We start from the raw sequence: 20,882 nt of genomic DNA, 5'->3' as shown, positions 1-20,882 counted from the left end.
ATAATATATATATATATATATATATATATATATATATATGATAAAGTTCAGTTAATATTCCTTTAGTCGTGTTAATCCTTTCTCTACGCCAAGCGATGGGTTTTACCCCCGTCCGTCGGAACCTCGGCCGATGCGCTCAGCAGCAGCAGCCATTGTGTTCCAAGGCGGCTCGTAATTCCATTGGCAGCTGCGTAAATGCCTCTCTCCACTCGTTTCTGTACTTGACAATGAAAGGGGTAACACCTTGGGCAACTAACAGCTGCTTCTGTTCCTCCTCCACTGTCAATGCGGCAAGCACGGTCGCAACGCAGCGCACCATCGCCATCCAGACGTGTGTCGTGGTAAACTCACGCTGCACAGTCAGAAGATGTATAAGGGTTCGAATGGCGTTGGCGTTTTCTGTCCGATCTACCCGCATCGGTATTCGCTCTAGCAGTGCCGGGATAACCGTTGGAAGCGGAACAATGTTGGGTGAGAGACAACGCACCATGGTGCATGTTGCCGATACCGCGTTGTCTACAGCTGCAGGAATCTCATCTTGGCTTCCGACAATGCCCCAGAGCGCTTGTAGGATGGGGTTTGTGGCGGACGCATTATCAAAGCGATTGGGACAACACTCCACCAAGACCCGAAGAAGATAGGCGCAGTTGGCCTTTGCAGAAGATTCGTCGGTGGTATCAATAAGGTGCAATGCCAGTGAAACGGCATCCTCGACGTACGGCTCAGACGCCGCGCCCATTGCCTCAATGATCGTGGCGATGCACCCAGTTGCCATGACAACATCCTCCGACGGGCGATCATCCGCGGCGTAGGGCAGAAGAAACGGAAAGATGGCATCAATGTAGGCCTTAACGGATGGGCCATACGCCTTTGCAAACGACTCAATCATGTCGCAAACCGCGTCCATCAGCACACCGTCGTGGTCTTCGCCCAGCTCCATCGCCGCGTCCCCCGTGGGTGGGCACTCCTCCTCCTCCTCCTCCTCCTCCTCATCGTCATCGTCGTCTTCATGTGACTGTTGGCAGGCAGTACTTTGCTTCAGGAGAGCCGTGGCAGCCTGTACAAACACATCAACGTCCACACTAAGTACCTGAGAACCAAAGTGGTCAAACAACACCGCGAACGCGTCACACGCGGATGCCACGACTTCCTTATCCCCCTCTTCATGAATACACGGAAGCAGCGTGTCGTTAACCAAGTTGTCCAGCAAAAGACGTGCGTACACTGTTGATGTGTCCTTCGCGAGGGAACTTGCAACAGGCTCAGAACGCTGCGCCGCCTTCGCCATCTTCGCCAGTGCCACGAGGGCGCTGCACCGGATACTGTTGTGGAAGGACGCGTCCAACTCAATCAGCACCGGCCAACAGACATCAATCCATGCGGCACCAAAATCTGCAAGGAGTACCTCCGCACAGACACCAATAAAATAAACAGCACTGCTCTTCTCCTCCACATCCGCCGTACGCACACGCGCGTGAATTTCCTCAGCATCACTCTCTTCCTCCGACTCCTCACTGCTTTCATCACCGCTTTTCTCGCCGCCGTTCGTTATTTTTACATTACGCATGCATCCCTCCGCCAGGGGGTGCTTATTTGTGTAGTGTGTTCGATCCTCGTTGATGGTCTGCAACGCATATCCAATAGAGTCGCTAAGGTAGGGCACAAAATCGACACGCAAAGTCTCACAAAGGTTTGACAGGAACCCAAAACTTTCCTCCCGCAGCTCAGCCTGCCGGGTACGGAAGTTGTCAGCCACGCGCTCAATAAAAAAAGGTAAGAACGGCATAAAAGCCTCCTTCCCAATGGCGTTTGCAACAATGCCCACCGCCTCTGTCGCCTTTGCTCGAAGCAGGATCGTCTCCGGTGAGTTCATTGTAAGCGGCGCCTTCAGCAGCTCCAAACACTGAGTGGCATGAACCTGAAACGAAGGACTTCGGGAAATGGCCAGAGAGGAAATCACGCCGCAGAGAGCTCTCTGCGTTTCCAAGGAAACACACCCAATGGCTTCCAGCACAGCTGGCAACACCAGCGGCACATACGGCTCCACATCCTCCGCAACGTTCTCACAGAGTGTGTCCAGTACAACAGCCACACGACGACGCACACCATCATGTTCATCGCGAAGAAGTGGCACAAGCATGGGGAAGAGCTGCTGATGATGCGTCAGCACCTCCGGCTGGAGATGCTGGCAGAAGTAGGTGAGGGAAAAGGCAGCCGCCTCACGGGAAATGGGGCTACTGTCGCACAAGAAGTCATGCGTTAGGTTCAATACGTACCGAACTTTGCGTCGCAGGTAGCCTGGGTTACCCTCCGCCAGACACGCCAAAGAAAGGATGGCTGCCTTGCGCTCAAGAGGACCCGCCTGTGGATTTTCTGAAACATGCGAAACAAACGGCAACAACGCGCTGGTAAACAACTTAGCTGACACTTTTGTTGCAAGCGTACTTAACAGACGCCCAGCGTACATGCAAGGCGGGTTTACGTGCAACATGTCGGCATCTTCGCCGATGGTATTGTCTGCGTCGTCGTTTTCCGAGTCCTCCACGTGTGCCACCTCCGGAAGCGAAATAGTACCATCCTCGCCCATTACTTGCACACACGCTGCAATCATGGGCTGAAGCAACATTGTGGTCACAAACTTGGGCTTCAAGTTTACAAGCGTCACCAGCACCTCGCTGCTGTTCTGACGCACGCGCGGCTGATTCAGCGTGTTTCGAAGCACCGAAATAATTTCAAGACCCAAATTATGAAGCATTTCTCCGTGTCTCTTGACACTAAGGTCCTCGACCAGTTGTTCAAGCAGATCCAAGACGCTTACACAGACGCTTGTCCTCTCCTCCAGAGACGCGTACATCTTCAGAAGCTCCAGGCAACGCGGGATGAGACACTGCAGCAAATGTTCCCGCTCGCGCTTTTTCCTTGTCATCGTCGTCTTATCCTCCCCATCCAAATTTACGTCCACAAATGGCAAAAGCGCCCCCATTGCCTTCAGGGCCGCTCGCTGCACATTCACCTCCGCATCCGTCATGCCCTGAAGAACCGCCTCAATCACCAGGGTGTTGAGGTCGCCGCACTCCCCCACCACCTCCGCTATGCTGTACGCCAAGACCATCGCAAGCTCCCGCACGTCTCCACGTGGGTCCTCCACCGCGGCACGAATCGCCACTTGTAACTCTGGCCATCCCTCCCCCGTTTCCAGCGTGTCCGCCTTCGCCAGGCGAGAGATAAGATGCGCCAGCGCGAACCGCACCACGCGCACGGGTTCAATCCCAAGCTGCGTCAAAAGCAGCTGCTTTAGCTCTACCCGCGATTCCATTGAAATTGCATGCCACAACGAATTTATCTTCTTTCGCAGCAGCACAGTCGCAAGCTGGCGAACACCGGAAGACACTGTCTGCACGTCTTGCACCACACGCACCAGGAGCATAAGATTGGAGGGACTATTGAGGGCATGCACAACAGTTGACTCCACGCTGCGGCGCTCGTTGTTGTCCGTCGAGTTCAAAATAGTGTGCAACATGCCCTGCAGCTGCCCCAACCCGAGGCCAATCTCCGCCAGAGCCTCCGTCATCCTCTTATGGAAGGAAGCAGATCAGGAAAGCGAAGAAAAGACAGGCGAGTTTCCGCCACAAGCAAGAAGCAAAACAAAGAAGAAGAAGAAGGTGAGGCTTCGGAGAGAAGAGACAATACAAACGAGACAAAGCTCAATCGAATGAGGAGGCACACCATGTGAGACTCAAGCAAACAGACAAAGCAAGAAAAAGTAAATGATAACAAGTAGAGAATACACCTGCTTCAAGAAAATAATTCCCTTTTTCAGCCCTTGTTATTGCAAACATGGACGAAGCCGTCGTGAAGTGTTGCGTCCCCTCCCCCTCCCCCTCCTCCCACTTCTGGCAGGATCCCACGTCAATCACCGGCCTCTTATTTATCGCGCCCATTGTCTGCAGCCAAGCCGTCCAGCGGCACCCAGCACTCCCCACGAGGGCACGAGGGGTACGCACGACTTCCGCAGTGGGGAAAAGCCACGTGTAAAGCATCACCAAATAAAGTCAGCATAACAAAGAAAACCTCCAACTGCGACAGGCCAAAGGAATATGACAAAAAAAGTCGTTTCCATCAGCCCCTGTCACTCCAGCTGACGGCTTTGTTGCTTGAAGCGGCTCCTCCACCCGGTTTGCGGGTGACTTTTTTCTTTCCCCTTCTTCGTTTTTGTTGGTGTTTTTTGTTGTTATTTCTGCTACTGCTGTTGCTCCCGCTCGCGCAGACCGTCGCCAACCGTAGCCGCGCTCCTAGTCCGCATAGTGTACGACGACGGCAATCACCATGCTGACAAGGTACACCATAAACAGCACGATATCAACGCCCATGACGAAGTACGATCCCTGCTCGAGTCTTCCGATCTCGCGCCAGAGACTTGTCGCATCAACGAAGAAAATACCGGTTGAGATGCGCCAAAACAGAAACAAAAGCGCCGCGATAAAGGTAATGGACAGCACAATGCTATGAAGAAAAAATATGGCTTGGAGAAGCTGTAGCACGCGGAGACAGATGTAAACCTCCAGCACGGGGTTGACAACCCGCTCGCACTCCAGCACATTGAGGCACTTGTCCCGGCAGTCCGCAACGTTGAGGGCGTACATCATGGAGAAAATGACCATGACAAGTTGTAGTAGGCCAGCGGAAACCCACGCACCCACAAAGTGCATAAAACTAAAAAAGAGCGCCGCAATGGTGAGGCAATAGGCGAAGAGAAAGAAATATGCCCGCTTGCGTTCACCTGCTGTGTGCCTCGATGGACTTCGGAGTACACGATATAAATCCCGCTGCTGTTCAACAAACCGCATCGCTATCAAAACCCCAAAATAAAACAAAAACACAAAAATTGAGAGGTTTCGTCTTTTTTTTTCTTTTTTTTATACACGCGTCGTGTCTGTCTGTCTGTTTGTATGTGTTTTTCCCGCTCTTTTAGAAGAATGTTATCGCCTAATTAATGTTGTTTGTTTGCTTTAATGTTATTCCTGCCTTTTTCCCGCACCTTGTCGAGTCAAAAAAACGTTGCACACCACCCGAGCGCCGCCCTCTCTCCCTCTGTTTCCCTCTTTCTCTTACCTTCTCGCTCTCAACCTTATCTTCGGTATACCCAAACGGCACGCATTCACCCACCAAGAAGAAGTGCAGAGAAAAAAAGAGAAGCCAACACAACAGCGACCAATAAAAAATACGAGCCTGGCGTGGCAGTGTAAAATCAAAGCAGCACCAAAAAATAAAAGGGAGAGGTAATGGCACGGAATGTTTGTTTAAAGATAACTTTTCGTGTGCGTGCGTGCGTGTATGTGTGGCGTGGGGAGAGGAATGAAAAGAGACGATGGAACAAAAAAAGACATGAGGAAATTTGCTCGCTGCTTGGGCCTGTCGCCCTATCGTTTTCTCTCTCGCCACTCCCAGCCACCGGCGTGCTTTTGTTCGGCTCAGCCGCTCCACGCTAGGCGCCTAGGCGTTGAAGGACCACCACGTCACACCTCTCGCAGCAGTCGCCAGAAGCGCGTATTTCGAGTTGACACTTAAGGCGACAGGCACATCGCTGTCTTTGCACTGCAGTTCGTACCTAAGAGCGCCCCGCTGACACGGCATAGAGAACTGTCCATCATAACCATCATACACCAGCAGGTGCCTCCCTGCATTCATGCAGGTGGAGGACTGCACCACCAGCGAGCCTGTGACGTTGGGGAAAATAAATTTTGCGCCCACAGCGTCACCGGCGCCTATGAAGTGACGACGGGCGACGTTGTGGAAGTACGAGCACGCCACCCTTCCCTGCTTCAGGGAATACACAACCGCCTCCCCTCCGGAAGACGTGAGCAACAAGTGCGAACCGTCAGCGGCCACCTCAGCTCCTTTGCACCGAGACGCCGCACTCGACTCGGTGAATATCGACTTGTTCTCCAACGACACAAGCGGCGCGGAAAACATCTTTCTATAATCAAAAACATGAATGCGGTGATCGTCCCCGACAACAAGTTTTGTTCCATCGGGGCTAAATGACACGGCAGCCCTGTTGCCCAGCACCGTCCGCTCACCAGATGCCGCAATCGCTCCGGAGATCAATGGGTGAAACAACAGCAGACGCCCTTGAGTTGAAAATACGGAGGCAATCACGTCGCTTTGGGGAGACTGGGATATCGTTGAATACACCGGCGTGTTACTAACAGCTCGCAGCTCCGACACGTCATCGTTAACAAATGCCATCGCGGCAAACAGCTGTGCCGAGGTGAGACTCAGCAGATACAGGTGGCCATCGCTGCTGTACCGGGGGGCCACGCAGACCACGTCGCTAGACTGGGTAAACCTTGCGCAGTGTACACCAAATGTTTCTAACTGAATCGTCTCATTGTGCCGCATGGTCAAAACATTAATAAGCCGCAGCGCATCATCTGCGTGAGAGGAAATAAAATATTGTCCATCTAACGAAAAATCCATGGTCCCGACGCGCGGGTCGTTGACGCCCGTGAAGAAGTGCGATGCCACCTCCACAAAGTTAACATCATCATCGTCGGTGCAAGCAGGCGCAAGCGCCATCGACTACGGCAGCACCTTCCACAATGCTCCCTGGACGCTAATCGGGACGCCAACCGCAAAACCACGGGCACATTAACAGTGCCACACAAACACAGACACACATTTGTGAAGAATAAAAAATGGAATCAAGAAAAAAAAAAAAAGGAAATCTCAATAATAATTAGAGCGATCCCCGCACAGAAAAGAAAAACAAACAAGCAAATTGGTATCCGGTTAACATACAGGAGCCAACAACCCCACAGAGGGGAGCCAAGCACGGAGCAGCACACACACGGGTGCCCCCGTTTCCACGCCCTGCGCTGCGACGGCAAACTCATGTTAATCGCTTTGTTAGTTTCGTCTTTTTCTCGTTCCCTACCTATTTCCACCTCATCGTTTAAGTTGCCCTGAACAGGGGGTGGAGGTGATGCCACACACACACACACACAGAGAGAGAGAGAGAAAGAGGGAGAAAGAGAGTCCCCGCGGGGTACGACGTTTGGTTGTATCAAGAAATCGGCAGGCCAAGACTAAGCAAACCCAGCGGGAGCAGTCGCCTCTTCTGTTGCACAAGCAGCGAGGAGGTGGAGGCAGCCGTCTCCATCTCGGGCTCTGCACGCGTGACATGCGCATGCAGCTCCAACGCAAGGCGAAGCAACCGCTCGTCGGCGTCCTGAACGCCCAGCCAGTATCCAATCAGAGGGGTCAAAAAAAGGGTGACAAGCACGTGACGGTGCTCCGCGTGGGCGAGTATGTCGCGCACACGCAGCAAGGCCTTTACGACGTACGATTTCCCCAACAGCAGCCGCACCCCAACCGAGGAAAAGACGCGCTGAATCAGGGCAAAATTACGGTGCAGTGGATAGATGAGAGCTCGACGTGCAAAAAAAACACAGGCGTCGTACACATTCTCCGCCGGGTCCAACCAGGAGAGTGCCGGGCTTAGTTTGCAGACATTCCACAGGGACTCGCTACAGCCAGTCCCTTCCGTCACAATGTCATCGTAGGCCTCGGAAAACAAAATGTCCACTGTGAGCGCGTCAACCATGTGCGCAGCGGGTGGAAACAACAAACGTGGTGCTTTAATATTCATCAGCACCGCCTGCTCTTCAAAAGTGAACGAGACACGCGGACGCTTTTGCGGAATAGCGAGAGATCCGGCAGGAGACGCTAAAACCGTCGCCTTGGTGATTTCAATTGGCACCTCCATGTCTGACAGTACCGGCTGTGGAACCTCCTCGACGAGGGGACGTTTAAACACCCCAATATTTCCGGCCCATACATCCACAACCCCAGTGAAAAATGGCAATACGACATCCTCCTCCTCAAGCACACCCTTGTCGAGGCAGTCGTCTGCAGCAGCCGCAGTAGTAGTAGTACTAGCAGTATTGGCATTCCCCCCCACTGGTGTGGAAGGAACAATGTAGCGAACCCCCTCCGCATCCAAAGCGGTAACGTAGTCCGCACGATGTTGAGGCACGTACTGCAGCAAGCGCGTCACTTCTCCCTCAGCGTCTTCAAAGCTTAAGAGCAGAGCGTCCTCATCAAAGGCGTGCTCTTCTGCTTCCAAGCGAAGCTGCCGCCGCTCGGCCGGTGTTGTGTCGTCAGGGTTACGCGGTAAGTCAAGCACTTCAGCAGCGATACCAGCATCAACGGAGGCAAACAACCCCGAAAAAGTTCCTGCGAAACCGTAATCACCGCAACCCTCTGCTGTCCCACGTGCAGAAGACAGTTGCTGACGAAACTCTGTTTCATCTTCGTCAAGTGCTGCGGGATCCTCCCTCTGCATGTTACTACCCCCGACTAGCTGTATCATCTGCTGGCGTTCTTTATCCGTGGCTAGGAGGTAGGCGGGGTTGTCCAGCTGCGTGAACAGCTCGTTGCTGTGCTCCTTCGGGATGTATACGGTCAGGACATGCGTCTCAACTGCGTACGTTGCGCGTTCATTACGTCCCTCAACAATGCGCTGATCAAACTTGAGGCGCAGATAATATGGGGCGCAGTGAAACGCAAACTGCTGGCCTAGTATGCTGAATATGGCTGTTGTCACCTTGCAGAGAGCTGAGAGCGTTATGGAAACAATGACAAACGATTCATCCTGGTCGCAGACAAATATCGGAGTCAACATATTCCTGTTGCTGAAAAGTAAAAAGAAAGAAGGAAAAAATAAAAATAAAAATTGTGAACACAAAGGAGCGCAACACAGTAAATAAAAAAGCCAAAAACAAACTAAAACAACAGTAAAAAATAAATAAATAGTGCCCTGATCCTGCGTGCGTGCGTGCTTGTGCAGCTCTCGCAGAAAGGCACGCGTCTTCGAGTGAGAAACAGGAGCCTGACTTAGTGCTCCTTCTGCGTCTTCTTCTAAACCAACGTGTGTGGGTTATATTGGAGAAGGCGTGTGTGGTGCGTGTGTGCGCACCCTCCACATCGATATTACCAGGGAAACCCATCGTAACCCCCTCCCCCGCCTCAGCGAGGCCACCGCAGACAGCCCGGCGTAGCCATTACGGCAGCATCTCCTGCATTCAAGCAAAGTCAAAAGAAAACAACCCCCGCACCGCTCGCACAGCAGAAATGACTGAAGGAAACGAGAAAAGAGAAAAGAGGGCGAGCACTCACCACCGCCTGCGTGTACGCCTCTTTTCGTTGTCATGCCGTGGCACTGCGGGAGAGAGCCACAATGGCGCTTTGTACCGCTGGATTTTTCCCACCGGGCGAGAATGCAACAGCGGCATTAAAATCGCACAAAGCCGATTCACGGTCCCCGAGTTCCTGGCTGGCAAGCCCGCGCCGGTAAAGCACCTTCACCTTCAACTCCCCATCGACGGGGCTTGTATCGTCCTGCAACAAAAACGTCGCCAGCATCCGCGCTTCCTCAGGCCTCTGGAGCTTCAGAAAAACAAGCACCACATTAGCGCGCACAACTTGAGAAATCTGCACCGCCTTGGCATCCTCGGTGCCCAGCGCGGCGCACATGTCAAGGCACCCCTGGTACATCTCCAACGCAGTATCGAATTTCGCCCCTTTAAACATCTCATTGGCATTTTCCTTCAGCTGCTCAAGTGCGTCATGGTACCGTTTGCGTGCCTCCCTATCGACCCCCGTAGTGGCAGTGTTGGCCTGCGCATTAAGGTCGTCGTCATCATCCTTCGGTCCACGTTTGCTCACACGCATCCTCCAGCCGCAGCCAAACCGCATGTAGAGCGCAGCCACTGGCACAAGAGCCACAAGGCCCGATAACAGCATCCACCCCCTCCACCCAACACTCGTCATCGTGAAACAGTGATATAACACCGGCTATATACAGCAGAAGAAGGAGAAGTAAAATAAGATGTAAGGCAGCACAAAAAAGGCATAGCAATAATAATAAACATACAGGAGCATAAAGCCATTTTCTTTTTTATATTAATTTGCGACGCGCTTGCCACCAGTGTCCAGAAATAATAATAATAATAACAGACAGAGGGTGCACGGCCGCCGACTGCCTGCACGCACCTCCTCTCTAACGGCAGAGAAGGGGGGAAAAAAAAACAGGATTTTTATGTTCCCAGATATTTTGTCATACTGTTGTTGGTGATTCCCTCTTCTTGAGGAGAAGGATGTCCGGTTACTTCGTCTATAAGAAATATATGTATATACCATTTCCTTCTAAAGCTGCTTTGGTCGCTTGAAGAGCAGCACGTGCGGCTCTGGCTTGTGAGTCATGTAGTGGCGCCATCCGACCGACTGCTGAACGCCCAGTTGGCGCCACTCGGACTCCTCCATCAGGCGGTTGCGCGGCACCAGGCGGGCAAAGTCTTTCGGCAACACAACGTGACGGTACTCGTACTCGTCGTCGTAGTACTTCTCGCTGTAGAGGATCTTGGACTGCAGCTTGAAAATCATGTGCTTCGCCTGCTCCTTCTGTGCGGGGTCGGTGATGGTGAAGAAGTCACCCGCCGACATGTTTTTTTCCTCGCTTTTGCCTTTTTGGTTGTTGCTGTTTTTCTTCTCGCAAACCTCTTCGGTCTGCCGACTGACTGCGCCTCAACGTTCTGGCATCCGCGCAAACGCATACGGACGGGTTGGGAGCGAGAGGGAGAGAGACGGATGAGGTGGAAATAAAAAAAAAAGACCCACGTCGAGCAGTAGAGGGGAGGGGGCACCGGAAGAAGAAGAGAGCGAGGGAGAGGCAGACGCAGCTCCGCCCCCGCGGGCCCAATAAAAATTACAATAAAACAAAAGGATCCAAAGACAAAATACAAACAAAATGGAAAACAGCGCAAAAAGCGAGCGACTAACCTCCACAACCGCCAATGACAACACAACACGTAAAGTCACGAGAGGTCCTCCATCCATCCCTCCCACTCCTCCTCCTTCACAGAGAGAAACCCGTGGAGGCAAGCGGCACCAGCAGTTAGGCAGTGTCAACACTAAGGAAAGTCTCCGCATGAATGCAACTGAGTGTGCGTGTGTGCCTGGCGCAGCCGTGTTGTAACGCACACACAACAACAACAAAAAAAAAAATCTACGAACGTGCAAGCTCTCTATGAGTGGGCCCGTGTGCATATAGACCACAAAAACGAAAAAGAAAAAAAAAGGTGTTCGTGCATCAGCGCAGTCCTGTTGCCAGGAACCCTCACCGTCTCCTTCCCCAATCTTCTTTTCGGTTTTACCCTCGCCGTCAAAGCCGCGCCTCACACCCCATTTAGTTTCTTTCCTTCGCCCCTCCGATTCCCTCACGTTCCCTCTTCTTCCCCCCATTTATTCTTTGTGTACCTCTTTGCCCCACCTCCGCATATCCTTTTCCACCAGCCCGCCGCCACGCAGATCAGGATGCACGCGGAGTGGCCGGAGCGCCCGCAAGGACACGAGACGAAGACAAAAGAAGCAAAACAAGCAAAACAAGAAGGAAAAGGGGTAGAAGCAGGGAAAGGCAAAATGACACAAAACTAACGCGCGGCACTCGTGCAGAGGGACCTCCTTAGCTACATGCAGCTTTGCGTTTGCCGCCCTCCGCATGGGGCAAACGGAACAGCAAACCAAAACCCGAGACGTAAAACAAAACAAAACAAAAAAAAAAGATACAGGTCGACATGGGGAAAATGACGCCAGGCCCCACATCCCAAAAATAATAAAAAAGGCGACTCCACTTGTTCTGTTCGAGCTATCCCATTTCACTTCCTCTTGTACTTCCCTGTGTGTTTCTAATCCTTAGCAGAGTCTCATCTATGCCACCGCAAGCTTTGCCGCCGCCTTGCGCTTCAGAGCCGTCTTGCGCTTCAGAGCCGTCTTGCGCTTCAAAGCCGCCTTGCGCTTCAGAGCCGTCTTGCGCTTCAAAGCCGCCTTGCGCTTCAGAGCCGTCTTGTGCTTCAGAGCCGCCTTGCGCTTCAGAGCCGCCTTCTTCTTTGCAGCCACATCCAGCGCCTCCTCCTTTCGCTTAGTTGTCTTTTTAACCGTCTTGAGAGACTTTTGGCCTCGCTTCTTCGCCTGCATCGCCTTTTTCTTCAGCTCTTTCCACATCATCCCAATGATGCGCTGGCGCTGCAAGTTGCTGAGGTGCGTGAAGCGAAACGCTTGCCGCCGTTGGAAGCGGTTGAAAGAATCCAGTGCAGGGTAATTCATCTTCACAGCACGCGCCCTAAGTGCCTGCATCTTCTTGGGTGGAAGGGCGCGGTACATGCGGGCAGCAATAGCTGCGGTATCTTTCAACGGCATCCCCGTCAGTTCCTTTTTCTTCGATAGTTCCTTTAGGAAGAGGGAGTAGGGGCTGACACGCAGCGCCGCCACGGTGCGTCGAAACATTTCGTAGTAGTTGTTGTTGTCTCTTTGCCTGGTAGCGGTGGATATACAAGGCGACGACTGGAATTTAGTAGTATGTGTTTCGCAAAAAAAAAAAATCAAACTACACAAGCCTTTGAAAAAAGAAACAAAAAAAAACGGGCAACAAGCCCGCCAAAAAATGAGGGGAAAAAAAAAGAGAGAGGGCATGCATCGAGAGAGAGAGAGAGAAAGAAAAAGAGGCCTGGAGAGCCGGCATACAAAGAAGAAGCAGCAACGGCTGAAAACGAATCAAAAAAAAAAAACTGCAGCATCGCACCGCCTCTAGCTGCCCCGCCTGAGCTATGTACATCCCCTCGTTGCGCTGGGACCATGAAAGTAAAGAACCAACAGGTAGTGTGGGTTTACTTCTTACGCTTTTTCCTGTCCATCCGGCGCTTGATCTCCGGCACCACAGCAGCAGGAAGCTTCGGAAGCTCCATGCAGGCGAGCTTCGGTGCCTCACGACAGAGAGCGGTTGAGTGCAGCAACTCAGCCTGAATAGACATGAGATGCGACAACACCTCGCACTGCGAAGTGCTCAAGAGCCCACCCATGCACAGGAAGCGGGCATCCATGGCAACCGACAGGTGCGCAATCATGGCCGCGTTTCCCACTAGATCCTGCGCCACAAAACTCACACGACGCCCGTCCGACTCCTTCACACGGCGCACAATCTCACGAACGTCGGACAACGTCCCTATAGCGCCAGGATCCAGAACAAAGTTCGACGTCCATAGATTACGAAGCCCATCCTCCACAGCCTTGTACTGGCTTCGACCGTAAAGATCACGACCAGACACGGTCAGGTATTCGCCCAGGTGTGCCTGCAAACGCCGCAAACCGGTGGTATCCTTGTCGCAGTGTGTGTCCTCCACGTAAACCACAAAGTCGGTGCGGTTTTGCAACTGCTCCCGCACGTACTCAGATACTTGTGCCCCGGACACGTCCATGTCGCCTGGAAAAAGTGCGTACATCACATCTGCCGTGTCCTTGTTTTCTTTCCCTGCAGCCACATTTGATGCTACGGTCCCCGACGACGACGACGGAACAACAGCAGCGGCAAAGCGTAGGCCGATGCAAATATCAGTCACAGGTGTGAGACCCACCGCACGCACTGCTTCCTCGGCCAAGTTCACGGCGCTTGTCACATTATCAAAGTCATCAAATGCGAGCGAACCGTCAGAGCGCATCATGGTGTTGTGTGCTCGGCGGAAGTGGTGAAACACGGCAAAAATCTTTTGAACGATGTCAGACCGCAGGGAACCCTCAGGCATGGCTGGAATGAGAAGAACATCCTTCAGTGCGAGACGAGCCGTCGAGATGTTTTCAGGACCAAAGAAATTCACGCACAGCTGGGAAATGGCAAATTTCTCATTTTCCTCGAAGGCGGCAAAGTGGCGGCGCAAGTACGCAAACAACGACATGGAGGCGCAGCGCGCAGCCGCAGAGGCCGCCAGGGAGCTCAAGCCGAACATCACACTCACCCCAAGATCCATCTGATCAGCGGAGAAACAAATTTGGTGCAGCGTCTTGTCAAACCCTTCTTGGTCTCGTGCACCACACTGAAGCAGACGGGGGAAGTAATTTTTTTGAAGCGCCTCTGCAGTGTAGGTGGTGGGGTCGACGGTTTCATCTGCGCCAGTGTCATCCTCAAGGAGTGAGGGCTGCACAAACGCCGTGGCCTCCGCCTCCATCCCGTTCAATAGCTGCAGCGTCAGTCGAAGCACAAGTGAGCCGTTAGGAAGATACACGGGGCGTGTGAAGATGTCCCGGATCTCGTCGCCGGAACACTTTTCGGTGAAGTACGCGGCAAGGTACTCCTTCGGCCGCGAGGTATGCGCATCGACGCAGGAGCGTGCGGCCTCCGTGAGGACCTGGGAGAGCCCGTACTTGTCGTCGTACCGCCTCCACGAAAGAAGTTCCATCGCCGCTTCAAAGACAGATACAAACACGCCAGATCAAAAAAAAAAAAAAAGGGGGGGGGGGCAATGAGGAGTGGCACACCAAACGGCGATGCCCCGTTGGACTTCTCTCAGACGCCGGCAATGTTCACCTCCCTCCCTTCCCAAACACCAAGAAAAGGCAGACAGAGATGTAGCGACAAAAACGAAAAAGAAAAATACATCCCTTTCGTGATCATCATAACAACCGCCTCTGCACCTCACCCGCAAACCGGAAACGCCGCACCTCGTTTGCAGAAAATAATGTGTTCGTGTGAATAACAGTATTCGTGAGCAGGGACTTCCACTCTGGGCTAAAAAAGTTTGCGTGCCCCAGCAGCCAGCGACCTTGTGCAAACAAAGGAATGTCCACGCACAACGGTGACGTGATACAGCAAGTAATCTTCCGATGCTCAGAAGTTCCACGCGAGCACGAAAGCACGCCACTCTCCATTTGACCACTCTCACTTGCACACTGCAGCAGCCGCGCCGCATCGTCCATGGTCTCGCACAAAACATGAACAATCATCGGCTCAAATTTCAGTTGTAACAGCTCCGTCTCATATATAAGCGGGTCATCATCATGCTGCTTCTTTCGCCACGCAGAGAAACTTTCCAAAGCAGGTGTCAGAAGATGCTCCACTGCTCCCTCCACATCAGAGAATGGATCATGTGTCTGAAACAACGCGCCCTGACCAAAGGCGCCACGCTTACGCTCTATCCGCTGCCCCTCCATCGTGTTCAACATCTGGCCCCTGTGAAACAATGAAACCCGCCCAGAGCACGAGCTGGACGTCACATAGCAGCAAAACTTTTCATTGATGAACTGAACCAACGATGCCACCTGCGGGTCGACTCGACCTGCAAGGCTCTTGTCATTTCTGTTCTCGCGAAGATCCGCAAGGATCTTCTCCCGCTGCTCCATAAAAAGGGCGTTGGGCATACGCCGCGGCTGTGCGACCGCCATCCCGAACGCATCAGCGCTGGAGGCAGGGCAGAAACGAGAAGCACTGCGACGCAGTGCCATGAAAGGCTTTTTAGTTGGACGTTACCCCGCTGTTACCGCAGTTACCTCCTCACGGCTCGTCGCCCACAGAGATGGGGAGGCAAACAGACAGTCAGAGGTCTCTCTCTCTCTCTCCACCGGTATCTTTGTTTCCGCCAGGGATAAATGAATACAACAACACGACTACAAAACGGAAGAAACAACCACAACAACAACTAAAAAAAAAGACTGGGGCAAGCGGAGGACGTTCGTGTAGGGTGAGCGCAAGACACCAGGGCTGAGACCGTAATAATGCCCAAGTTTTTTTTTTTTAATGTGAAGCTCCCACGATTCGAATCGTGGGAGAGAACATAAAACATGTGAAAGCCTCGGGGAAAGAGAGGAGAAACACGAGAAAAGGGAGAGCACCACTGCAACACAGCTCCTATCGCTAGAGCATTTTTTTAAGTGTCTCCTCGTCTTTTTGCCGCTGTCGCTCTTTCTCTTGCACCTCTTCGAGCGGAATCGCAAGGCGCACCCCACAGGTTTGGTGCTCTATAAACCGTCCACTGATGAACTGCAACCAGTTTGGTTCATTCGACACACTGCGCGCGAGTACGACGTCGCCGTTCTTCGGTGTCCACGGCGTGTAGTCGGGATAGTGGTTGCTCGGCACCACATGCACCTGGCACCGTGGACGCTCAATGGGGCTGCAGTCAACCACGTACTGTTGCCTCTCAGCTGGTTCAAACGCCTGGTAGTAGTGCATCAGGTAGTAGTCGCTAGCCACGCCGTAGAGGCCAAAGACAGCAAGGCCGCGTCGAACATACGAGGTCGTTTTGATCTGCAGAAAGTGTTTCACAGACACCCAGGAGCTCATGCCATCAACCAAGATGATTAATGCCTATGCAGACGTTGGAAAGTCAGACCGAAACGAAAAGAAGGGGGAAAAAAAGAAAAGAAATAAAAATCAATGTGTTTAGCGGAGCCAGGCAGACACCAAGAGAAATGCATACACTCACATGTAGACATGGATGTCCGTAGCTGGAATGGAAGGCGCCAAAAAAGAGAAAGAAAATAAAAATAAAAAAGACAACAAAAAAAATGGCTTTCCTCCTCCTACAAAAAAAAAAAAAAAGACATCAATTCTTCTTCTTCGTTTCAGTAGATGTCTTCCCTGTAGCACCAGTAGAAGAAGTCTTTATCCCCGCTCCTTCTCCCCCTCCGACGGCGGCGGCGACCCTTTCCTTCATTTCCTTCTGCAGCTGTTTTCGCTTTGTTACAATCATCAACCTCAACATCTGCACGAGAAGGCGTCCCTGCAGAAGCAGGGCAACGAGAAAAAGCGGACACCAGTACACCACACTAATAAACAGGCCCCCGCGGTCAAAGTAGTTCACTCCTTTTTCCACAAATATCGCCGACGCATGCGATCGTCCAAATTCGTTGATGTGCGACGAGCACCAGCCGAGTAAAAGGACAAGAGCATCCACTACAAATATACGCTCCGCCGACGCACGCCAGGTGAGCGCTAACACCAGAGCAATGACAACTAAGTGAAACAACGCGAGGTACGTGAAGAATGGCTCGGACCAGTTAACCGCCGCCACAAAATTGCTGGCCTGCTGGTACATGAGATGCAACATGCCGCTTCCGCCCTCACTCCATGACGTCGCCAGTCCATCCAGCAGCGCGCCCCACCCTGTCGCATTCAAAACCTCCAAATGGGCATCAACCAGCGTCCTCCAAAGCCCCTCCATGACCACCACACGGCGGTTGCCCTCGTCGTCTCCTCAGCCAGGAGTGGCTGAGAGGATGACAATAGTGATCTACTGCTTGCAAGTACAAATCAAAAGTACAAAAGAAATTATTATTTTTATTTTATTTTAAAAAAAGTAATGAAGTCACAGGGACCTCGCCGTATCGTGTCGGAAGAATGCATTCTACATCAAGTGCACACATGCACTGTCTCAAACAACGCATAAATCAAAAACAGGTGGGGAGGACGTTCCTCCGCCACACACACAGACACTCACCCACCTGAGACACAAAACCCATTCCATTACCCGCTGCGGTTACGCATCAACACGTAAAAAGTCACGTAATTCACTTCTTTTTCTTAAGCTTGAGCTTCTTTGTTTTCTTAACCGCCAACGTTACCGCCACCTTCTTTCCAGTCTTGTGGCGAGCCATTAGCACCCCTGTGTGTGTCCTTGACTTTGTGCCTGTGGCACAGTCTACGCAGAATCCAACCACACGGCATTCCTTTTGACACTTTGGGCAGTGCCACAAAACACCTTTGCGATCCTCGAATCCCTCATAAATGTCAACAAGGCTTTCGTGGCCGAGGCGTATCTTCATTTTGCTCTTCATTTTGGGCCGTGTGTTCTTGAGATGTACCGACTTGGGAACCGCCGGTACCACCGGTGGAAGAACCCCATTGTTCGCCTCAAGTACCGCCTTCCGCCGCTGCCGCTGTCGCCTAGTCTTGGACACCATGTCAGTCGTACAGCAACGGCGAACCCACTACTCCGTGGCCCGAGGCAAGCCAAAGAGGGAACGAGAGAAAAAGAAGAATAATAAAAAAAGACAAGAAAGAAAGTGAGAAAGTAAGTGACTAAATGACAAGAAGTGCAAGGAATAAAAGTAGACAAAAAAGGAACCTTCCCAGCATTTTACATTTCGTTTTTGTTCGATTGCTTCTGTTTTTTTTTCTGTTTTTTTTTTTCTTGCAGGGAACTCAATAAAAAGAAAACCCGGGCTCATCTCCCTTTTCCCGTGCCACTTTGATACGTTTCTCATACTTGGAGGCAAGCTCCTTCGCCTGTTTCCAGGCAAACTCCTTCATGGGCTCGCTTAGTCGGTTGGAGTACTTGTTCGTCACTTTCTCCAGCTTCTGCGGGTTGTGGGCCTTCATTGCAATGTTCATCATCGACGCTGGACCAATGAGAGCAAGGTTGCTGACTGTCATGTCACTGGTTGGCAGGCGTATGTTTTTCCGCGGGTCACTGAACCAGTGATCCTTCTTGAAGAGTTCCTCCGTATCAAGCAGCTTGTCGTCCTCCTCGTCGTCGTCGAAGGTGATTGCCTTGTTTTGCATTTGTTTTACCTCTGTGGTGTCGTACCCCGCTCGGTCCATTCGCGTGATCCAGTACGCGGTACTCATGGGAGAAGCGAGGGCCTCCTCTGCGGGCCCCTCACTCACGCGCTGCTCTCCGGATTGCAACTCCGCCTCTGCAAGAATCGCCGCGTCTGCCTCAGCATTAAGCGGCATGACGTGGCACGCTAATAGACCCGTACCACCAAATGATGTAAACTTCACACGGCGGCCCTTCTTTAGAAGAGGCTTGCATATTTTATAATCCCTCACATGTTCCTCACCGTCGCGAAGAAGGTAGCGACTGCCATTGTCACCTTCAATGACGCCTTGGTCCTCTAACGGCGACCATATTGTAATCAATGTTCCTTGCAGCCAGGTGGCATCAGCCGGAAGCTCCTCCGCCACACCCACCGCTGAGCTGACACTACTACTACCGCCACCTCCACCGCCACCACCAGCATTAACCACAGAAGTCTCCTCCGTGGCACTCGTCGTTGTCGTGGATTCTGTGCGCCCTTGCAGGATCGGCATCACAGAGGCGGGGTCTCGGATGGCAAGAGAAAGAATGCTCACCTCCCGTGCGTTGCGACGATTTTCTCCATTGACGGTGAAACAAATCATGGCCCCTCGGATAGTGTTACTGGTTTGATCGACAAGTTGCTTAATATCGGCCGCGGAGCGAATCTAATACAGTCGCCTATTGCCCGTCTCAACTATGCCCTGCCCGCCACTCCATCGTGTCACCACACCGTAGAGAGAACCGGTGAGCGGCAGCTCATTATCGTCATCAATATCTTCAAAGAGGGTGCCAAGTTGCTTCGCACATTTTGTGTGCTCCGTGGCGACCGCTTCCTTCACCTTCGCCTCCGTCGAAGCAGTATGAGCCTCATCAAAGTCCAACTTCCCAATCGCTGTGATGTTTTCAGCACAAGCCTTCGAGGGATGCGAGGCGTACACCACCTTCGCAAAGCTAATGGCACGACCAACCAAGTTCAGCTATTTGGAAAGCGGCGTGTCAAAGGCACCAACATTGCGAATAATGCACGTGTCTTCCGTGTGGGTCTCCGTAGCACACTCCGGGAGTTTCGTGGCATTCGTCATCACCACTCCACTAGGATACAGAGAGGACCACACCAAAACGATCCCCGTCTGATGAGCGGTGAGTACCCCCCGTTGTTCCACCTTCGCAGTCTCCGCCTCGGTTCGCCGTTGCTGCAGTGCCTCGTGGGCTTTTGCGTCGTCGACAAGTTGATGACGCAGGCGCAGCAGATCTCTTATGTCCGCGTCCAGTATCATGGAATTACGAAGGTCCTTTACACCCAGCAGAGGCCGCACACCCATCTCTTCCTCCTCTGCCCCGATGAATGCACCCTCCACACCCGCCCCCTCCGCCGCAACGATGTCACCCATTGCCTCCCTTTAACACCACTATGATTACGTCAACTGTGATCTTTCCAACGAGCAGCCCCGGAAAGGAGACTGGGGATGAGGAGGAAGGCAAGGAGGAGGCGCCGGCGGCGCCTGGCGCTGCAACTACCTCTGGTGTCGTTGCACGACACGGTTCCAGGCGAAAGCCAGCAAGAAAGTCCACCGGACTCTGTCGCGCATAACTCTTCGCCGTGATGGGTTCCAGACGACTGCGCGTGATGACATGGTCCACGTCTTGCGCGCCGCGGATGGCTTCAAACTCAACCGTAGCACCCTCCAAGTGACGCAGTCGTGCAGGTCAAATGGTCTCAAACGCGCGCGCACTGTGAATTTCATACTCTTTGCTGTCCGTCTCGCAGCGAATAACGCCGTGCCGCTCAAATGGGTGCCACGAGACAACCCTGCCGCAGAGACGATTAGAAACTTCCAGTGGGTGGGGGCCTGCCGCATCTCTGTTAGCTGTGTACCCCTTCTCCCACTCCTCACGAGACGCAGACAGACACCTCCTGCTCTGCGCAACTTTTCCGCCAGCTTCCCCTTTTTTTTGTTTTATGCGTGGGTTGCGTCGGCCAGTCAACCGGTCAGGCGGCAAAAAAAACAAAGGCTGCTCACGACTAGGAATACATTGCGGCAGACTCACCTGCGTCTCCACTCAGCCCGCATCCAGTCGATCGGTATTACTATTATTTATTTTTTTGGCGTGTCAAATGTCCCTTTTGTGTGTGCTTGTCCTTCTTGTATTGGCCCCGCCGCTGGCATAAATAACAACGGCGTCCTCCGTCACCACGACGCAGTAAGACGTGACCACAATGTTGCCCGGGCCCTGCTGTTTAATTCTCGCTTCTGTTCATTGTAAGGGAAAAAAAGAAGCCGCAAAGTGAAGGAAAATCACCACCCAAAGAACATTGGCGGGGAAGGCTAATGGGTCTGACGATGTCCTGCCGGCGTTACCTGCCGGCATTTATTATTATGGTTCATTTGTGTTTTGTATTTTGGCTGGGAAAGAAAAAGAACACAAAGACGAGAGCGCGTCAGAATAAAAAAAAAAAAAAAAAGAGGAAGACAA

The 20,882-nt window shown here is 52.4% G+C and overlaps 13 protein-coding genes across 13 annotated transcripts, besides 20 other annotated features; all 13 read right to left on the bottom strand.

Annotated features, from left to right (window-relative positions):
* Positions 1–3: 3 nt before the first annotated feature.
* Positions 4–39: a microsatellite.
* A 97-nt stretch (positions 40–136) lies between these two features.
* TraAM80_00544 (uncharacterized protein) lies at positions 137–3,571 on the bottom strand (the record flags this gene model as incomplete). The annotated part of the gene is made up of 1 exon (XM_029377617.1): positions 137–3,571. One exon carries the CDS (start codon positions 3,569–3,571, stop codon positions 137–139), a length of 3,435 nt encoding a protein of 1,144 aa, XP_029242590.1.
* Positions 3,572–3,630: 59 nt separating this feature from the next.
* Positions 3,631–3,662: a microsatellite.
* Positions 3,663–4,208: 546 nt separating this feature from the next.
* Positions 4,209–4,252: a microsatellite.
* A 40-nt stretch (positions 4,253–4,292) lies between these two features.
* On the bottom strand, positions 4,293–4,847 carry TraAM80_00543 (uncharacterized protein; the record flags this gene model as incomplete). Its single annotated transcript, XM_029377616.1, has 1 exon — positions 4,293–4,847. The coding sequence occupies one exon, from the start codon at positions 4,845–4,847 to the stop codon at positions 4,293–4,295; it is 555 nt and encodes a 184-aa protein (XP_029242589.1).
* A 79-nt stretch (positions 4,848–4,926) lies between these two features.
* Positions 4,927–4,953: a microsatellite.
* Positions 4,954–5,318: 365 nt separating this feature from the next.
* Positions 5,319–5,346: a microsatellite.
* Positions 5,347–5,493: 147 nt separating this feature from the next.
* On the bottom strand, positions 5,494–6,579 carry TraAM80_00542 (COMPASS component SWD2; the record flags this gene model as incomplete). The annotated part of the gene is made up of 1 exon (XM_029377615.1): positions 5,494–6,579. One exon carries the CDS (start codon positions 6,577–6,579, stop codon positions 5,494–5,496), a length of 1,086 nt encoding a protein of 361 aa, XP_029242588.1.
* A 410-nt stretch (positions 6,580–6,989) lies between these two features.
* Positions 6,990–7,007: a microsatellite.
* Positions 7,007–7,038: a microsatellite.
* Positions 7,039–7,066: 28 nt separating this feature from the next.
* TraAM80_00541 (protein SHQ1) lies at positions 7,067–8,686 on the bottom strand (the record flags this gene model as incomplete). The annotated part of the gene is made up of 1 exon (XM_029377614.1): positions 7,067–8,686. One exon carries the CDS (start codon positions 8,684–8,686, stop codon positions 7,067–7,069), a length of 1,620 nt encoding a protein of 539 aa, XP_029242587.1.
* Positions 8,687–8,757: 71 nt separating this feature from the next.
* Positions 8,758–8,816: a microsatellite.
* A 315-nt stretch (positions 8,817–9,131) lies between these two features.
* Positions 9,132–9,167: a microsatellite.
* A 43-nt stretch (positions 9,168–9,210) lies between these two features.
* On the bottom strand, positions 9,211–9,807 carry TraAM80_00540 (uncharacterized protein; the record flags this gene model as incomplete). Its single annotated transcript, XM_029377613.1, has 1 exon — positions 9,211–9,807. The coding sequence occupies one exon, from the start codon at positions 9,805–9,807 to the stop codon at positions 9,211–9,213; it is 597 nt and encodes a 198-aa protein (XP_029242586.1).
* Positions 9,808–10,000: 193 nt separating this feature from the next.
* Positions 10,001–10,017: a microsatellite.
* A 684-nt stretch (positions 10,018–10,701) lies between these two features.
* Positions 10,702–10,742: a microsatellite.
* Positions 10,743–11,410: 668 nt separating this feature from the next.
* Positions 11,411–11,458: a microsatellite.
* Positions 11,459–11,598: 140 nt separating this feature from the next.
* Positions 11,599–11,623: a microsatellite.
* A 146-nt stretch (positions 11,624–11,769) lies between these two features.
* Positions 11,770–12,345, bottom strand: TraAM80_00539 (kinetoplast DNA-associated protein; the record flags this gene model as incomplete). The annotated part of the gene is made up of 1 exon (XM_029377612.1): positions 11,770–12,345. One exon carries the CDS (start codon positions 12,343–12,345, stop codon positions 11,770–11,772), a length of 576 nt encoding a protein of 191 aa, XP_029242585.1.
* Positions 12,346–12,509: 164 nt separating this feature from the next.
* Positions 12,510–12,536: a microsatellite.
* Positions 12,537–12,563: a microsatellite.
* A 162-nt stretch (positions 12,564–12,725) lies between these two features.
* On the bottom strand, positions 12,726–14,288 carry TraAM80_00538 (putative enolase; the record flags this gene model as incomplete). The annotated part of the gene is made up of 1 exon (XM_029377611.1): positions 12,726–14,288. The coding sequence occupies one exon, from the start codon at positions 14,286–14,288 to the stop codon at positions 12,726–12,728; it is 1,563 nt and encodes a 520-aa protein (XP_029242584.1).
* A 214-nt stretch (positions 14,289–14,502) lies between these two features.
* TraAM80_00537 (tRNA wybutosine-synthesizing protein 3) lies at positions 14,503–15,330 on the bottom strand (the record flags this gene model as incomplete). Its single annotated transcript, XM_029377610.1, has 1 exon — positions 14,503–15,330. One exon carries the CDS (start codon positions 15,328–15,330, stop codon positions 14,503–14,505), a length of 828 nt encoding a protein of 275 aa, XP_029242583.1.
* A 150-nt stretch (positions 15,331–15,480) lies between these two features.
* Positions 15,481–15,533: a microsatellite.
* A 206-nt stretch (positions 15,534–15,739) lies between these two features.
* Positions 15,740–16,168, bottom strand: TraAM80_00536 (uncharacterized protein; the record flags this gene model as incomplete). The annotated part of the gene is made up of 1 exon (XM_029377609.1): positions 15,740–16,168. One exon carries the CDS (start codon positions 16,166–16,168, stop codon positions 15,740–15,742), a length of 429 nt encoding a protein of 142 aa, XP_029242582.1.
* Positions 16,169–16,218: 50 nt separating this feature from the next.
* Positions 16,219–16,258: a microsatellite.
* Positions 16,259–16,349: 91 nt separating this feature from the next.
* Positions 16,350–16,393: a microsatellite.
* Positions 16,394–16,430: 37 nt separating this feature from the next.
* On the bottom strand, positions 16,431–17,048 carry TraAM80_00535 (uncharacterized protein; the record flags this gene model as incomplete). Its single annotated transcript, XM_029377608.1, has 1 exon — positions 16,431–17,048. The coding sequence occupies one exon, from the start codon at positions 17,046–17,048 to the stop codon at positions 16,431–16,433; it is 618 nt and encodes a 205-aa protein (XP_029242581.1).
* Positions 17,049–17,394: 346 nt separating this feature from the next.
* TraAM80_00534 (uncharacterized protein) lies at positions 17,395–17,787 on the bottom strand (the record flags this gene model as incomplete). Its single annotated transcript, XM_029377607.1, has 1 exon — positions 17,395–17,787. One exon carries the CDS (start codon positions 17,785–17,787, stop codon positions 17,395–17,397), a length of 393 nt encoding a protein of 130 aa, XP_029242580.1.
* Positions 17,788–17,993: 206 nt separating this feature from the next.
* Positions 17,994–18,019: a microsatellite.
* Positions 18,020–18,028: 9 nt separating this feature from the next.
* TraAM80_00533 (uncharacterized protein) lies at positions 18,029–19,009 on the bottom strand (the record flags this gene model as incomplete). Its single annotated transcript, XM_029377606.1, has 1 exon — positions 18,029–19,009. One exon carries the CDS (start codon positions 19,007–19,009, stop codon positions 18,029–18,031), a length of 981 nt encoding a protein of 326 aa, XP_029242579.1.
* A 375-nt stretch (positions 19,010–19,384) lies between these two features.
* Positions 19,385–19,798, bottom strand: TraAM80_00532 (uncharacterized protein; the record flags this gene model as incomplete). The annotated part of the gene is made up of 1 exon (XM_029377605.1): positions 19,385–19,798. One exon carries the CDS (start codon positions 19,796–19,798, stop codon positions 19,385–19,387), a length of 414 nt encoding a protein of 137 aa, XP_029242578.1.
* Positions 19,799–20,851: 1,053 nt separating this feature from the next.
* Positions 20,852–20,871: a microsatellite.
* Positions 20,872–20,882: the final 11 nt, after the last annotated feature.

Source organism: Trypanosoma rangeli (genome assembly GCF_003719475.1).
Source record: "Trypanosoma rangeli strain AM80 chromosome Unknown Tra_15.4_contig_00009, whole genome shotgun sequence".
NCBI classification, from domain to species: domain Eukaryota; phylum Euglenozoa; class Kinetoplastea; order Trypanosomatida; family Trypanosomatidae; genus Trypanosoma; species Trypanosoma rangeli.
Note: the sequence above shows the minus strand (reverse complement) of the source record. Positions and strands in the feature narration are given on the sequence as shown.